Genomic DNA, 17540 nt, shown 5'->3' with positions numbered 1-17540 from the left:
ATCCACATTTGGATGTTAGTCACTCTGTGATTACCTAATACGTGGTACTGCTGTACTATATTGATATATAAAATCTAAAATGACTTCACTGGACAGAGGCAAAAGGACTATGCCCCATGGGGCTGTTTTTGTGTTTATTCAGGGTGAACAAGTTCCTGACATTGTTGTTCTTTGCAGGTGCCAGTCATTGAAATCCCAGATTTTGGAAATCTTTCTGCTGTGACCCTTTGTGAGGAGTTGAAAGTTCAGAGCCAGAATGACCGAGAAAAACTTGCCGAAGCAAAGGAGAAATTATATCTAAAAGGGTTTTATGATGGTGTAAGTGATAATTTGTTATTGTTTTTATTTGATTGACTCTGTGCTCTGTGATTTGCTTCTTAATGATTGAAAAATATACAGATAATTCAATATAGTTTCAGCCATATACTGATCTAAGACAGGTTAATGAGATGAATGAAATTGTATTCTTCTATTCCAAACTTCTTAAAAATCTCTTTGGCTAATAGCATTTACAGACGTTACATTTTTGTGCCCTCTAGGAACCTCTTAAGGAATTAATTTCTTGAGAAGATATTTAAAGTTGGGTCACATTATGTGATAAACTCCAAAGGTTTATTGCTTGGTTCCTTCTTTTGTTCTTTAAATTAAGAAGTTCATATTTTAAATAAGCAGTTTTATTCAGTTTATTAATTTACTTTTTAATGTCTGTTCAGTGCCAGGTGAACACAACAAACATGTTGTGAACCTATTTTTTCCTTTATTTTTATTTTATTTTTTTAAGGAGGGCACAGCTCACAGCTCATTTTTTTAAGGAGGGCATGAGCCACAGCTCAAAGTGGCTCATGCGGGGATCGAACCGGCAACCTTGGTCTTAGCAGCACCACGTTCTAACCAACTGAGCTAACAGGCCACCCCTCTTTTTTCCTTAATTGTGCATAGACTAATGTGGGTTATTACAGTTCCATGGAAAGAAGACTAGGCTAGAGAAAGTAAAAGTTCAACCTAGTTCTTAGTGGCTGGAGGTTAAAAATGAAGATTTTTTTTTTTTAAGGACATAAATGAGAATGCTGTTTACTTTTACCTTTACTCTCATTTTTCTAAATAACCAAGATTTGGTTATGGCTTTTTTAAGTGACTTGTACGTTTTGGTTAATGATAACAGCCAACACCTATGTAGTACTTACATATTAACTTACTTGAATCTCAAAATAACCTGATGAAGTAGGCGCTATTATTCCCATTTTGTAAATGAGGAAATTCAGGCACTAAGAGATCAAGTAATTTACCCAAGAGTAGCCAGATAGCCAGCCAGTGACAGAATTGGGATTCAAACTAGGCAACTTGCCTGTAGGATTTGTGCTTTTAACCACTGCACCAAAATGATCAAGAAATATAATGTCATAATGATGAATTACATAGATATGAAGTATTTTGATATGTTAGAGGATTAGAAGGTCAAAAGAGAACATGTGTCTTTCACTTAAGATAGAAACGACTTGAGAGATGCACAGGAGGGGAGCAGATGGAGGTCAATATCAGCTGGAAAGGGGATTGTGGCTTAGAGCTGTGACAACAGGGCAAGCTAATACTTTGCTTTAGAATTAAATTTCCCCACTAAGTAACAGGCAGAGTTGAAAAATAGGCGGCCTTCTTCTAAGAGCCAAACTTAACACGTGGCCAACCAAAGGAGAATGCTTGCTGGTAACAGGCGGATTTGGAAAGAGAAGCCTAAATGGAAATGAGCTGAATATGCTCAGTTTCTTCTCCCAAAGCCTTGAAGAATGAGATGAGTTAATGTAGTGGAATTCTGTCCACATGGAAACCTGAGATGTGGGAAGGAAGTGAGTTTCTTCCTAATCATGTTCATGATAGCTATCCTACTTATACTAAAAGAAAAAAAATTGTGTGGTAAATATTAGTTGTCCAAGCTATGTCAAAATAAAAAGTTATGGTTATAAATGTGATAAATTTCACCCTAAAATATCTTGGGTTGGTGGGTAGAAGTAAATTTAGTTAGGGAAAAGTCTGGGGGGCAACTCAAAACAAATTTTAATTATATGTTTTTTACCCCCACTTCTCATCCTTTTAGGTAATGTTGGTGGATGGATTTAAAGGACAGAAGGTCCAAGATGTAAAGAAGACTATCCAGAAAAAGATGATTGATGCTGTATGTGATAAGTTATCCTCTGAAGGCTGTTTTAGGAGAAAAGCTTTTTGTTAATAGATGGACTTTACAGTGTTAATTAGCAGTGAGTCTGTAGTAGAACCTGGAGCTATATTAAAGATAGCATATAGGTTTGTGGCAGAAAATAGGAGACTTATTTAGCAATTCATTTAAGTTGAACTTTCCACCTATAACACTGATGAAAGTAGTGTTCTAAAGTTGGCATGTACAAGGCACATACAGAGAACTTTAATATGCTTTCTGCCAGAGGCCATTTGAGATACTAGTAGTTATAATTCTCTCTTCCTGTAGTGCTTTACTTTTTACTTTCATCCTTTTCCCCCTTCTAGCTTCATTTTTGTTGTAAGTTTCTTCTTATGTTAGAACAACAGTCAGTGTTTACATTTTTGAGACATACCTCATCTATAGTGTATACACTGAGAACTTTTCTTCTCCAGCTTTTGGTTTTTCCTGGAGTTAATAACTGTCTTTTTTTTTTTTTTTTTAATTTCCTAACTTTTAAATATACTTGTCAATACACTGTCCAGAACTCTGTCCTAGCTATCTTTCTCCTCTCAGTATCTTCAAATACATCAATATCCTCTTCATTCCATCTTAGATAGAGACAGCTCTCAGAGAGCCTTCTGGCCTGTTCTAGTTTAGTCTGTGCTGATTGTTTACTGTCCTGGTGACAGATGTCATCTGCGATGTTCCTCCATCATCACTAAATATTTCCTTTGCTTCCCTTGAGTTGGATCTCCTGTTTCCTTGATTCCCTAGTTTCTTTGTTATTTACTCTCATTTTGGTACTCTGCCTCTCGTATCTTTCCTGAGGAAGGGTTCTTGGAAAGTAAATTTTTGCAGCCTTCCATGTCTGGAATGTTAGATTCCCCATAGAGGATTCTTCCTGTCTCTGGCTTAAAGGGTCTAATCTAACTGAACATTCTGGGAGCTGAGTGGGAGAAGATTGCTAGCATGGATACCAATGCCCAGTAGGCTGACTTAAGCCCTGTTTTCACAAGGATACCCATCCTTAAATTTGTTTTCTGGGTGAGAGACACTTTTATCTTCTCCAGAGAATAAACCCTCATTGTTCTGTTGGCATAGGAAGAGCAGTTGCCTCTCTGTATAGTGTGGGGTTAGGGTGTCTGGGGTTCTAACCTCTTTTAAAATTTCAGCTAGTCCTCCTCTTTTCAGCCTCACCTTTCCTCTTTCAGAACTATCTTGTGCCATCAATTCCTGAGTTTTCTGGAGGTTTTGTAGTGCAAACTGGATTGCTTATCAGCTTTCTCTATGGCTGGCTAAGAATTCAGCCAGCTTTCTTCAGTCTGCTACTACATTTATCACTCATCCTGCTTTTCAGTTTCCACAATTTGGCGGATATTGTTTCTTCTCCCATTCTTCTTGTCTCTATAGGTTCTTGCCATTAAAAAACCCTTCTTTATGCCCTTTTATTGGAATTTTGAAAGGGAGCAGAATTAAATGTCTGTTTTTAATTCACTACCTTTAAGCAAAAGTTGCAACTGTTTAAGTTCATCATGAGGAATTGCATTAAGAACACAGCAATGAATTCATTTTATGAATCATAATGGTGAATATTATTTTAAAAAACTTATCCTTGGTTAATAAGTTTGGGACCATAATACATTAAGAGATACTTATATTTGGTAAAAAGTAAGTTTCATGCTCAGTTTTCTAGTGGGACCTGTTCACGACACTATGTATGTCTTTAGTAACAATATTTTCCATGTTTAATTTTTGTGCATCTGTTTTTTTAAAAAAGTTTTATGCATTTAATTGTCTATTTTCTTTATATTGTTATTATAACAAGGATAAGAGGATGTCATAGGTAGCCTAACCTCCAACCCTAGGATTAGAAATGATTAAACATTTTTCTTTTTTCACTGAAGAGGAATAATCTGTACTTAGGGAAGGTGATCCATTTGATAAAGATGCATGCCTTTTCAAAAGCAAGTGTTGTATAGAAAATAAGGGAGATAACTTGACTCTGGGAAGAAGGAAGATTGAATGAGAATGTGGAGTTTTGATTATTGGTGGTACAGCATTTTTAAAAAGTTATTTTTATTATCCTTAAGAAATAGAGATTGACTTGATACAATATCTGACCTATTTTTATATACTTTCATTTAGGGAGATGCATTTATTTACATGGAACCAGAGAAACAAGTCATGTCCAGGTCTTCAGATGAATGTGTCGTGGCCCTGTGTGACCAGTGGTTAGTCACTCTTACAGCAAGAAGAAATTTCATTCAGTCACTTTGCATATCCCTTTGACTTTTGTTTTTTTCTAATCAATTGTACACTCCCCCAGGTACTTGGATTATGGAGAAGAGAGCTGGAAAAAACAAACATCCCAGTGCTTGAAGAACCTGGAAACGTAAGATGGGAGAAAGTGATGAGGGAAGGGAAAGGAGATGAGAAATGTGGAAGACAATAAAGGTAAAGCAGAACACTTTATTTTTCATTCTTTCCAGATTCTGTGAGGAGACCAGGAGGAATTTTGAGGCTACCTTAGATTGGCTGCAAGAGCATGCTTGCTCAAGAACTTACGGTTTAGGTAAGCAAACTTCAAATTTTTCTGTTTGAATGATTTTGCCAATTACAGAGCTAATTGGCGCTTTCAACTTTTCCCCCTCTCTTCTAGAGTTTTTCTGAATTGGAAGTGAGAGGTTTCGGTTAGAGGGTGAGGGAAACTAGGATGTGGTCCCCTACCATCTACCTGGTGGTAGAGGTATGCCCTCCGTAACCCGCATAACTTTTATGGTGTGATCTTTCTATGGAAAGTTTCCAGTGCTTCAGCCATTTTCCTCTTTATTTACCATTTTATTTTTATTAATTATTTCAGTAAATTAAAGCGCTTCCTAAATAACACTTTTGTACAACTTTATATACCACTTTTGTAAGTGGTACAGACCTACCTGTTCTTGCAAATGTGGATTCTATAGATGAGGTGTCTCTAGGTCCCTCATGTATTCATTTTCTTTTTTATCTTGTAGGTACTCGTCTGCCTTGGGATGAGCAGTGGCTGATTGAATCACTCTCTGATTCCACTATTTACATGGCGTTTTACACAGTGGCACACCTGTTGCAGGGGGGTAACTTGCGTGGACAGGCAGAGTCTCCACTGGGCATCAGGTTGGTAAATGGATAAGGGAAAGAAGTCTAGTTTGTCGGCAAAAGATGCAATCTTTTGATTTATGTATTGAAGCTTCTTTTAAAAAATATTTAGTTTTCACAAGAATTCACTTACCAGAATTTTGTCTGATGTTTTTGCTTTTTTGCTATTGAACTGAGAAAAAGTAATAAATAGCCCCCTTTCTATCATTGTTATCCAGTCTGCACTCTTATGAGGGAGTCTGTTGCCCTCATTTGTTACTGTAACTACATTAAGATTCCTAGTTCACGATTAGATTAAAATCCTGATTCTTGCAAAGAAATTTTATATATATTTTTGCTGCTTGTTTGTTTCATTTTTAATCTAGACCACAGCAGATGACCAAAGAAGTTTGGGACTATGTTTTCTTCAAGGAGGCTCCATATCCTAAGACTCAGATCCCAAAGGAAAAATTAGATCAGTTAAAGCGGGAGTTTGAGTTCTGGTATCCTGTGGATCTTCGAGTCTCTGGCAAGGATCTTGTTCCAAATCATCTTTCATATTACCTTTATAATCACGTGGCTATGTGGCCAGAACAAAGGTGAGGGCTAAAAAAAGATGTGAACTCAATTTATTGCTTGTTGACAAGGGAGTCCTGTGGCTTGTCAACATATAGAATATATTGTCAATATATACAATAATATATAGAGATTATTGTGTGGGATCTGTCAATTACACCAGCATCCGATATCTATCCTTATTTATTTTCTAATTTATATAACGATACTATGTTGTAAACACTATTCTGTCTCATGTTTTTTATGTAATAACATATTTCCAAAAACTTTTTATGTCCATGTATATAGCCCTGCCTGTATTTTTAAAATACTCACATGGTATTTCTCTGTATGCCTGTACCATAGTTTATATACCTAGTCCTTTACTAATAGACACTTTCATTGTTTTTATTTGTTTTCTGTTACGAACAGGACTTAGTAAATATTCTTGTACATTTGTCTTAGCAAACTTTTACTAATCTTCTAGCATTTTTCTCAGAATTTAAGCCTAAACCATAATCTTTAAGTTTTATTTTCTGTCTTTAAACATTTACCTGCATAGTGACAAATGGCCTGTAGCTGTGAGAGCAAATGGACATCTTCTCCTCAACTCAGAGAAGGTAAGGCTCTTTGCCTCTTGAAAGTTATAATTCTGTGGAAAACTTCGGATTTAGGAAGCTGCACTTTTTTTTAAAAAAAAATAGAAAGCAGTAATACGAAAGAGAGTTAAAAATCTTCCATTAAAAATGTTTAAGAATAACATCATAAAGTTTTATCTTTAGAATTGAGTGAGTAGAGCAGATAGTATTATTTGAGGGGAGGGACTTACCTATTATGTCATTACCTATTACAACGTTTGTATATAGAGTGACAGAAGGTGCCATGAATTGTGACTCAAGGGGAGAAAGAGCGACACAGAAACAGAACGAGTCAGAGACAGATGGAAATGTAAAGATCCTAGCTGCTGAGACCTTAGACGATCTCTCTCATAAAGTTGAGAAAATAGTTCGGTGGTTTTTGTTTTTTTCTTTTATAGTGTGACGACTGGCCATTAAATTAGGATCAAAGAATTTTGTAGTTTGTTATAACACGACATCTTCTTTGGTCTCAACGTTGTTGTATTATACACTGTACTAATTTTATTAGTATGAGATACTTTATTGCCATATAGTGGGAACTTGACGTAATTATCACCTCTCTTTGGTATCAGCAAAGTTATGAGAAAGACATAAAACAATTTTAAAATAATAACGATTGCTGGGCTGTGTACAGCGCCTCCTGAGCTGTGCTGCCCTCAGGCAGAGCACAGTTTGAACAACCAGTTATGGTGGCCCTAATGACAGGACGTTGCCTAAAACCCTAACTCGAACCTCCTCAGCGAGTGCATTTATTTCTGAATAACTGACTGCTACTATAACCAACTGCTCTATGACCAGCTAAAGCGTTCCAGAATTGTCAAGGAATAATCCCACATGTCTAAAGCAGTAGCACAGGCTAATGGAAAGCGCAGTGGCTGGGCATCAGACTAGACACCCTACCCTCACTCTGCCACTGACCAGCTGAATGACCCATATAGGTCACTTTATCGACTGGACTTCCTTTTCCCCCTCTATAAAATTAGTTCAAGGTTTCTTTTTCACATTTCTTGCCCTTTTTGTCTTTATCTGCTCACGGCCAACCCATTTAATTTGATTTAGCTGATTAGGTTTATCCTACGCATATGTATGTATGCTTGCTAATGCCTACTCATTGGCTTTCTATTCCAGATGTCAAAATCCACAGGCAACTTCCTCACTCTAACCCAAGCTATAGACAAATTTTCAGCTGATGGTGAGTATACTGTTTTTATTAGTGCTGTTGCATAGGGTCCTATTAGATTATAGAAGGCAATTTAAAATGGTTGTAATTTCATTGCTTTTTCTCTTTTGCTTTTACCAACACCTTATAAAGTATTTGTGTTTTCTTTGTGTACAAGTGCTGTAATACCTGAAACAAGAATTGCTGACGTATTCTTTAGGAACAAACTCAAGCTAAGGTTATGAGAGGCTTCTTTTAAAAGAAACTCACTATAATTTCTACTTTGCTTCTAATTTCTCATTAATTCTAAGATTACATTGGTTTGTAGAAATGTTGAGTGTATCCTGGGAGGCAGCTTTTCCAAAGTATTTCCTCCATATTTGGTATAAATATGGGTGACTTCAGCCTGGGAGCATTCATTTTCCAGAAGAGTATTTTTTCCCTGGCCTCAGGACTGTTCCATTTGACCATGACTTTGTCAAGAGAAGAAATGCACTGTCTAACCTGAAGGACTCGTGCATTTCTTATGTCAGTTGGTCTGTGGTCATCATGGCACTTCTTTTTACTGATCATGGCTCCACAGTTTAGACCATACTCAAGGGGGGATGGGAAAGACTAACCTAAGTGACTTGAAAAGCAGTATTTTGAGTGGATACTGTAATGCAAAACGAACAGTACTGTACACTACTGTAGTTAGTCAATATATTTCCTATATGTGGCATTGATTAGCAATTCTGAAACTACTTTATCTGTGTACTGTGATTGAATAAATATACTGTAGATGAGAGCTCACTGTCAGAGAAAGAAGCTCTAAATAAGTAAAAGGGGAATAAACTTTGGGTTGGATTGGAATTGGCTCTATCAGGATGAACTCATGGTTTTTATGTTATACACAGACAGATATAAAAATAAACAGATGTATGTGTGGGTTGGTCTATATACAGGCATCCCTGCTTTATTAAGCTTCGTGGATAGTGTGCTCTTTACAAATTGAAGATTTGTGGCAACCATGTATCGAGCAAGTCTATTGCTGCCATTTTTCCAGTACCGTTTGCTCACTTCCTGTCTGTGTCACATTTTGGGATTATTGCAATGTTTCAAACTTTTCCATTATTTTATTTCTTTATGGTGGTCTGTGATTAGTGATCTTTGATGTTACTATTGTAATTTTTTGGGGGCACCACGAGTTGCATGTTCTGTAAACTTAATCGATAAATGAGTGTGTTCTGACTGTTCCACGGACTGACTGTTTCCCTGTCTTTCTCCCCCTTTGGGCCTCCTTATTCCCTGAGACACAGCAATATTGAAATTAGACCAGTTAATAACCTTACAGTGGCCTGTAAGTGTTCAGGTGGAAGGAAGTGTCGCATGTCTTTCACTGTAAATCAAAAGCTAGGAATGGTTAAGCTTAGTAAGGAAACCATGTTGGAAGCCGAGATAGGCTGAGAGTTAGGCCTCCTGTACCATACACTTAGCCAAGTTGTGAATGCAAAGGAAAAGTTCTTGAAGGAAATTAAAAGTGCTACTCCCGTGAGTGCACCAATGATAAGAAAGCGAAACAGCCTTATTACTGATGCGAAGAAAGTTTTAGTGGTCTGAATAGAAGATCAAACCAGCCACAGCATTCCCTTAAGGCAAATCCTAAGGCCCTAACTCTCTGTAGTTCTATGAAGCCTGATAGAGGTGAGGAAGCTGTAGCAGAAAAGTTTGAAGCTAGCATGAGGTTTAAGCAAAGAAGCCGTCTCCATAACACAATACAGTTTCCTCACTCTTTTTGGCAGCAATATAGTGTTCCCTTGCAAGGATGTCCTATAATTTATTTAATTGGGCTCTCATTGATGTTTTTCTCCAATGTTTTAGTTGGTTGAAAAGAAAAATTTTGTTAGTGGAAAACTTAGAAGAATCTACTTTTAGGACTAAGAAATAAAATATGTATTAGGTTGGTGCAAAAGTAATTGCGGTTTAAAAGGTTAAAAATAAGGCAAAAACTGCAATTACTTTTGCAACAACCTAATATTTGTACACATAAAGCACCAATGTGTGTTCTCCTGCATTAAAATAGAACATTTTGCTACCTCTAACTGAGGCTGAGAAGTTATAGGGATATCTATACCCAGTTTATCGTTTTTTTTCCTTTGCCTCATTAAAGATCACTTTATCTCATTAACTCAACATGCCTGAGAAGAAACACATATTGATGCTAAGTGTATGCAAATCAATACAGATGGTTCAAATATTTTAACAACATTGTTAGGAATTCTACTTTTGGTGATTTTTATTTTTGCTGTTGATCCATGGCAGTCGTTTAAAGCATTTGTTATGTCTTAAAATATATGTAGGCTTGGCATAGTACCCGTTGGACTCATAGTTGATATTCAGTAACCACGTTTTTCAATCACCAATTGTTTTTTTTTTTTTTTTTTCTTCTTCCAGGAATGCGCTTGGCTCTGGCTGATGCTGGGGACACTGTTGAAGATGCTAATTTTGTGGAAGCCATGGCAGACGCTGGTATTCTCCGTCTGTACACCTGGGTGGAGTGGGTGAAAGAAATGGTTGCCAACTGGGACAGCCTAAGAAGTGGGCCTGCTACCACCTTCAATGATAGAGTTTTTGCCAGGTAATCTGTGGACCCCACCCACTTTGTACTTTAGAGTTGCTTAGTCCGGATGCATGTTTAAGTTTTCTTTTTTCCCCTAAAATAAATTAGATGACAATAGTAACTACTAGTTATTGAAAGCTTTCTTGTGCTGGGTACCATGCTAAGTACTTTGAATCTATTATCTTACTTTCGCCTCATAGTAACCTTATGATAAAGATATTTTTGGCTCTATTTTATAAAGAAATTGAGGCTTGGAAAAATTAAGTGTTCATTCAATGCCTCAAAGCTAGTAATTCCAAACTTGGGATATGAATTTGCTCCTGTTTTTCTCCAAAGCCCGTTCTCAACCATTTTACCATACTGTCTTGCATTAAAGTAGGGTGAATAGTTCAAGGAAAAGTAGATTAAAAGAAATGGAGAATTACCATTTTTTTCCCCTTCAAAAGATAATTTATCAACCTCTACGTATCAGGAAACATCCTATGCACTGGTCTTACAAAGATAGATAGGACTGGATCCTTGTTGTCTAGCAGGACAGAAAAACACTTATCCCACCAATTGTAAGTGAGGGAATTCAGATGATGTGTGAGTTCTGGGTTTCTTGGAAAATAAACAGGATTTCTGCAGGGAGAGGCAAAAGCCACTCAAAGAGTATGGTATTTATTTGAAGTGCAGTATGTGAAGGGCAGACATAGGAGATGAGACAATTTGAGGCCATATTAGTCCATATTATGAAGGGCCTGAGGCAGCATGAGAAAATTTTTCTTAAATATCTAATATCAGTTGTTTAAAATGCCCCAATTAAACCTGACTACAACTTTAGGTAAGCTATTTTCACATTGTAGTTTGGGCTTCCTAACAGTTCCTATCAAGGAATTTTTGAATAAGCGCATGGTAACAGTGTTGTCACAAATAGGAGTTGGAAGCAGTGTCGGGACAATATGTGCTTCAAAGTGGATAGACGGTGGGGAGGCTACAATCGGCAGGTTTAAAGAACACAGAGATGGTTTCGTGATGGAGCAGTCTTGAACATTTCAGGCATTGTTCTCATTTTGCTGTTTATTAGTAGATGCAGCAGGTTTTCATACTATCTGTACTTGCCTTTAAACTCAGTAACCTTTTTTTCCTATTCAATAGTGAAATGAATGCAGGAATTATGAAAACAGATCAAAACTATGAAAAGATGATGTTTAAAGAAGCTTTGAAAACAGGGTTTTTTGAGTTTCAGGTAGGCTGTTAATTCTTTCAGTAGCTATAAAATGTCAGTGTGACTGTGATGTATTTTTGCCCATTTTCCCTCCTGTAATACCATAATAACTCATGGAAAGTGGAGACTGAAACTCTTGCAAAGAAAGTTTTAAATTCTTCAATAAATTGTGATTGTAAAGTTGCCTTTGGTACTTTTCCTATTCTGTTAATTTAATATAAGTAATGCTGTCCCTAGTTGAGCTATGAGCTTTAATAAAGAGATTAAATCTAAAATCAGTCATACTTTCCAGGAAAACATTTTTAAGTTGATAAAAAAATAAAGGCATAATTGTAACTAATTGTTAATAGTTGGAAAACAAACATTTTCTGAGGTTTTCCACATGGTGTCAGTATTTCCTCAAGTTTGGGAGTTCACGTGCTTAAAGTAAAAATGTAGCTTTACTCAATCAGTTTTGTAAAATAGCACATTGGGATTTATGTAACTTGGTTTTCATAGATGTAGTTAAATAAAGATAAGTGCTGACCATAGCAGTGTGTTGTATTTATAGCCTTTTTCGAACTTAATATCTTTCCTATATGCTGCTCAGAGCATTATGCCCTTAGTATACGGTTTAAATTGTTCAACTTTTATGTCAGTGACACGATGTCTTTAAAAATGTTTTTCTTGAGACTCATAATACTGAAGTATCCTGTGGACAAGAATTAGTATACATTTACTTGTAAATCATGTACCTTGTTAAAAGTAAAACCTTTATAAAAATTCATTATGGACTTTTAAAAGACTAAAAACTTAAAAATGCATTAAAACAGAGATACTGAATTTTTTTCCTTTTAATTTTATTTTGTAGTATGGGGGGAGAAATGGTAAATAATTTCAAATTTTATAGGCTGCAAAAGATAAGTACCGTGAGTTGGCCATAGAAGGGATGCACAGAGACCTTGTGTTCCGGTTCATTGAGGTTCAGACACTTCTCTTGGCTCCATTCTGTCCACATTTGTGTGAGCACATCTGGACGCTGCTGGGAAAGGTATCGTTATGTATATAAGATGTGGGTGGTTTTGATTTTGGTCGTATTAAATAAATGTTGTGGTAATGTTGTTACTTCAGAGAAAAAAGATTGAAAGTGAGTATTTCAAGAATAATGCTGGACTCATCATAATTATTGTAAAAAATAATTATTTACAGGTTAAACTGAAGCTACCTCCTGTTTAGACAGATCCATCATGTATGTGCCTTTATATACTCACAGTGTAAATATTTGAAAAACACGTGACTATGTGCTTGTGGTTTATCACCTAGTTCCTGTTAGGAAGTGTTATAATACATTTAAATGTATTCAGATATACATTTGAATACATGCATAACTAATACTGTTTTTCCACGTGTTTATTAAAAAGGCGAAAATATTGAGAAATATAACGTTATGAACTGCTTATAAACAAAGATAGAAGTATATATTTGCATAAATATTCTTGTTTTATATAAAATTCCTGGCATATATAGGGCTGCATATTCAACGATATTATATTAGCATTCTTACTGTGAGGATAAATTCAATTATTTCTCCCTGGCTTGCAGATAAACAGATTGACTGGTTTAAGAAGTCCTTTCCAACCTTATTAGCCAGACTCTTGTATTCTGCAGTGCATGAACAATACAAAAATGCGCTCATGATGTATATCCCGAATAGCCATACTTTAAATACTGGATATATTAATAGGATAAAAACTGAGAGCGTGCATAATTTATATAACAATGATTAAGTTTAGGCAAATTAGCATTACATAATTTTCTTTGAAAGTGAGCATATGTGTGTGGGTATTAATGTGCTTGTACAATTGAATGCTAATTAAGAATGTAGAGTCAGACTTCACAGCTTGAATTCTGGGGAACATTAGATCAGGGGCTGTGGAAGTGTGCTCTGTGGAGTCAGGGTTTGAACCGTGAGCACAGTTACAGATGGTAGCTTTGCTATGAAATTGTAATCAAGAATCATAAAATAGTCGTGTTGTCTAATCTCCTGGAACTTTTGTTTTTTTAATTTAAAAGCCTGGCTCAATTATGACTGCCTCCTGGCCTGTCGTGGGTCATGTGGATGAAGCCTTGATACGTTCCTCACAGTATCTCATGGAAGTAGCACATGATCTCAGACTGCGACTGAAGAGCTATATGATGCCGGCTAAAGGGAAGGTGAAGCCGGTTTTTTTTTTTTTTTTTAAAGGTCATTCCTGAAAAGTTATTGGTCAAATAACATTTAACTGTAATGAAAATTAAGACAATTTTCATTAAAATGTGTAGGGCTATCTTCATTGCTAATGTAGTTCTGTACTATCCATATTTTTTAATATTAAAGACAGTGCTATATACCGGGGAAGGGTTCTTTTCATTTTTGGTTTAGTGAAAGTGATAGATGTGCTTTCCTTTTCTTCTCCCCTGTAGAAGACTGACAGGCAGCCACCTCAGAAGCCTTCGCACTGCACCATCTATGTGGCGAAGAACTACCCATCTTGGCAACATACCACCCTGTCAGTTCTCCGTAATCACTTCGAGGTGATGCCCTCAGCAAACTTTTCTCTAAACATTGTTGTGTCCTGCCTATGGCACTTCTGTCTTTAGGGTGTTGGGGATGTTTGTAGGGTGTTGGCACAGACCAGCAGCATTGTTTCATTATGTCTAGGAGCGTTTTTTGTTATCCTTGATGGCTCATAAATGGATGCCAAGGGAAAAACTGCTGCTTTTTCATCACTTTTGAAACTTTCATACAAAAATTCACTGAATCTAGGTGTATATAATTAAAGGGTGTGGGACTTTTTCATACGTGTGGTTAAAATTATGAAGCAAAAGGACTGAGTTTGCCGTTTGGATTTGTTTAGACCCAAACACAGATTCATGCAGCCTTAACCTTATTATGTTTGAAAAAAATTGAAGCTTGGCTCTTGAGTAATTTAAAGAAAATGTTTAGGTGAATAATTACCTGTAGAAATGGAGAGGCTGATGTTGTTTTTGGCTCTGTCAGGTAAATAGCTATTAAATACGATAGTTCTATTTAAAGGAAACTCAATATTTGAACTTAGTTCTAGGTTATCCTAAAGAGAAAAATTCACAATTCACCTACTTTTATCCTTTCATATTGAAAATATGGCAACAAAGTGTATGTTGTAGAATTTTTGCTCCGGTTATTAATAACAATTATTGGTAGACACAAACTATTAAGATGCACCTTAAAAAAGAGAAAGAGACAAAATAGAGATTATGGCCAAAGCCTAAAAAGTGATAACATAAAGGAAAAATCCTAAGCTTTGATTTTAGAGACTTGTATTAGAATTTTGCCTCAATAATTTTCATAGTTAATTAAGAAATACTCAGAAAAACTTTTACATTGGCAAAATTTGACGGAGAGAGAAGAGCAAGCAGTTTTTATTCCTTATGGACCTATTTTTGTGGAGAACTACTTCCTCTTCTGTGTGTAATAGAAAAAGAAGGTAGCCTTTAGAATCTGCTTGCAGATTTTAACTTATGGTAGGTAAAAGAGTACAAGCTCCTTTGGTGGGTAGAAAAATGAAACTGCATTTCATACTAGCATTTTCAAGGAAGCAGTAGAGGAACCAGGTATAGTATGTAATGTCCCAGGTATTAAAACATAAATGCATCACCATTGTTCTTTTTAGAGCTTATATTTTCTCTGAGTGTTCCTTGACTAGTTATTATATAGTTTCAAAACAACATCATCTTTTAGCATTATTGGGAATGATTAGCTTCCTTTAAAACTTTTGTTTTCATCCAAAAGAACTAAAAGAATGTTAGTTTGTAATCAAGAAGAATATTATGTTGAACATGGGCACCTTTTTTGTGACATAAGGAGAAGGACTGTTTCTTACCCTCTTCTTTTCTCTTTCATTTGCATTTCAAAGCAACATATTGGCAGTAGAGAAAATTTTTTTCCCCATGTACCTTATTAAAGGTTAGAAATAAAAGTAAATGGATTATTGGAAATCTTACCATATATTGCTTTTATTTAGACTCATTCCCAACCCTTGGCTTTGATGCTATGTTTCTATAATAAGGAGAAAGTAAGTCACCCCAAACTCTGAAAAGGTCGTTAGCTTTATTTCTCACTTTATTAAAGTGGACATTGGATGTTTGCAGAAATGAATTTACATTCAGGCAGCACATTTGGGACTTACACCTATTAGTGATAGATGGTGCGGGCATTTGTTTTTGAGTAGATGGCAATGATACAACTCGTATTTTTCACAGGTTGATAACTAGAGGTTCCTTTTTTGCACGTTTGTGGTAACAGTTTATAACAAAGAATGTTCCAAAGCAGACATTCTATAAATCTTGTTTGATGGTTGTGTAGTTTTCCATTTCGATATAACCAATAAAATGCTTCTAGAAGTTTGAAGACAAACAAGATCTTTATAAGACCATTTCATTTTCTCACCAGATAAGATCTAATATTGCAATCCCAGAGGTGCCATGGGTGTACGGAAAAAGTTGGTGTTTAGCATGACACACTTGTTTTTCTCCTGTGTCCCCCAAATCATGTATTCTCTCCTGTGTCCCCCAAATCATGTCTTCTCTCCTGTGTCCCCCAAATCATGTCTTCTCTCCTCTGTCCCCCAAATCATGTCTTCTCTCCTCTGTCCCCCAAATCATGTCTTCTCTCCTCTGTCCCCCAAATCATGTCTTCTCTCCTCTGTCCCCCAAATCATGTATTCTCTCCTCTGTCCCCCAAATCATGTATTCTCTCCTCTGTCCCCCAAATCATGTATTCTCTCCTCTGTCCCCCAAATCATGTATTCTCTCCTCTGTCCCCCAAATCATGTATTCTCTCCTCTGTCCCCCAAATCATGTATTCTCTCCTGTGTCCCCCAAATCATGTATTCTCTCCTGTGTCCCCCAAATCATGTATTCTCTCCTCTGTCCCCCAAATCATGTATTCTCTCCTGTGTCCCCCAAATCATGTATTCTCTCCTCTGTCCCCCAAATCATGTATTCTCTCCTCTGTCCCCCAAATCATGTATTCTCTCCTGTGTCCCCCAAATCATGTATTCTCTCCTCTGTCCCCCAAATCATGTATTCTCTCCTCTGTCCCCCAAATCATGTATTCTCTCCTCTGTCCCCCAAATCATGTATTCTCTCCTCTGTCCCCCAAATCATGTATTCTCTCCTCTGTCCCCCAAATCATGTATTCTCTCCTCTGTCCCCCAAATCATGTATTCTCTGAACTTAGAGGGGATAGGAGACATCCTTGTGGATTAGTCACTCCCCTTGTCACTTCCTCATGATGCCGGGGACTGCACTTGCCTCTGTTGTTCTCCAGAAGCCTGGCGCAGACCAGACCTCCATGCTGTGGCTGGCCAACATCCTACAAGCACCTCTGTCCTGCAGCGTCTTTAAAATATTTTTTTCTGCATTCCTACCCCACTCTCTCTCTCTTTTTTAGAACAACAATGGAAAATTGCCTGATAACAAAGTCATTGCTAGTGAACTGGGCGGTTTGCCAGAATTGAAAAAATATATGAAGAGAGTGATGCCGTTTGTCGCCATGATTAAGGTAAGCTGTGGACCTTGTGCAGCTGTGACCACGTGAGTAACGGTTAGATAGGACAGTAGAAGGAAGGGGAAAAGCTTTGGACACAGTTTTCCCCAAGAAATCTGCTAAGTAAAACAGCTCTTTTTGATCAATGGTTGTAGGAAATGAGAGATCAGATTTGGGGTGTACCTGTGGAATTGCTGAGTGTGTGAAAATATGTAATGTGGATGAAAAACTGTTTTAGAATTGCTGTACAAAATGATTCTCTTCATGTTCTACCTTTTCTTCTTTTCATTGTGGGGAAGAAGCATATTCTTTTGGCTTACATCAGGGTGTGTTTACTCGATCCTGTTACTGTAACCAAGAGTCTACATTTGTATAGGTTTAGCTTAACAGGATAAACATTGTTTATAGACAATAGCTCTTGATATTTTGGGCCAGATTGTTTTTTGCTGTGGGAGGCTGTCCTGTGCATTGTAGTATGTTTAGCAATATCCTTGGCTTCTACTCACTAGATGCCACTAGACCTTCCCCCTCACCCCCTTCAAGTTGTGACAAC

General features: G+C 36.8%; 1 protein-coding gene and 1 non-coding gene across 3 annotated transcripts in view; one reads left to right on the top strand and one right to left on the bottom strand.

Annotated features, from left to right (window-relative positions):
• Positions 1 to 17540, top strand: part of LARS1 (leucyl-tRNA synthetase 1) — a 52153-nt gene that overhangs the window by 24957 nt on the left and 9656 nt on the right. For both annotated transcript variants that reach the window (XM_033096542.1, XM_033096543.1), the window contains exons 14-28: positions 178 to 318; positions 2090 to 2167; positions 4316 to 4401; positions 4497 to 4562; positions 4660 to 4742; positions 5182 to 5320; positions 5668 to 5880; positions 6399 to 6456; positions 7603 to 7666; positions 10067 to 10250; positions 11370 to 11460; positions 12329 to 12469; positions 13492 to 13632; positions 13882 to 13992; positions 16892 to 17002. In XM_033096542.1, the coding sequence (XP_032952433.1) occupies positions 178 to 318; positions 2090 to 2167; positions 4316 to 4401; positions 4497 to 4562; positions 4660 to 4742; positions 5182 to 5320; positions 5668 to 5880; positions 6399 to 6456; positions 7603 to 7666; positions 10067 to 10250; positions 11370 to 11460; positions 12329 to 12469; positions 13492 to 13632; positions 13882 to 13992; positions 16892 to 17002 (1707 nt within the window). The remainder of the gene's footprint in view (positions 1 to 177; positions 319 to 2089; positions 2168 to 4315; positions 4402 to 4496; positions 4563 to 4659; positions 4743 to 5181; positions 5321 to 5667; positions 5881 to 6398; positions 6457 to 7602; positions 7667 to 10066; positions 10251 to 11369; positions 11461 to 12328; positions 12470 to 13491; positions 13633 to 13881; positions 13993 to 16891; positions 17003 to 17540) is intronic.
• On the bottom strand, positions 837 to 910 carry TRNAS-GCU (transfer RNA serine (anticodon GCU)). Its single transcript has one exon. It is a non-coding gene; the product is annotated as a tRNA-Ser (tRNA).

Source organism: Rhinolophus ferrumequinum, chromosome 24 (assembly GCF_004115265.2).
Source record: "Rhinolophus ferrumequinum isolate MPI-CBG mRhiFer1 chromosome 24, mRhiFer1_v1.p, whole genome shotgun sequence".
NCBI lineage: Eukaryota > Metazoa > Chordata > Mammalia > Chiroptera > Rhinolophidae > Rhinolophus > Rhinolophus ferrumequinum.
Note: the sequence above shows the minus strand (reverse complement) of the source record. Positions and strands in the feature narration are given on the sequence as shown.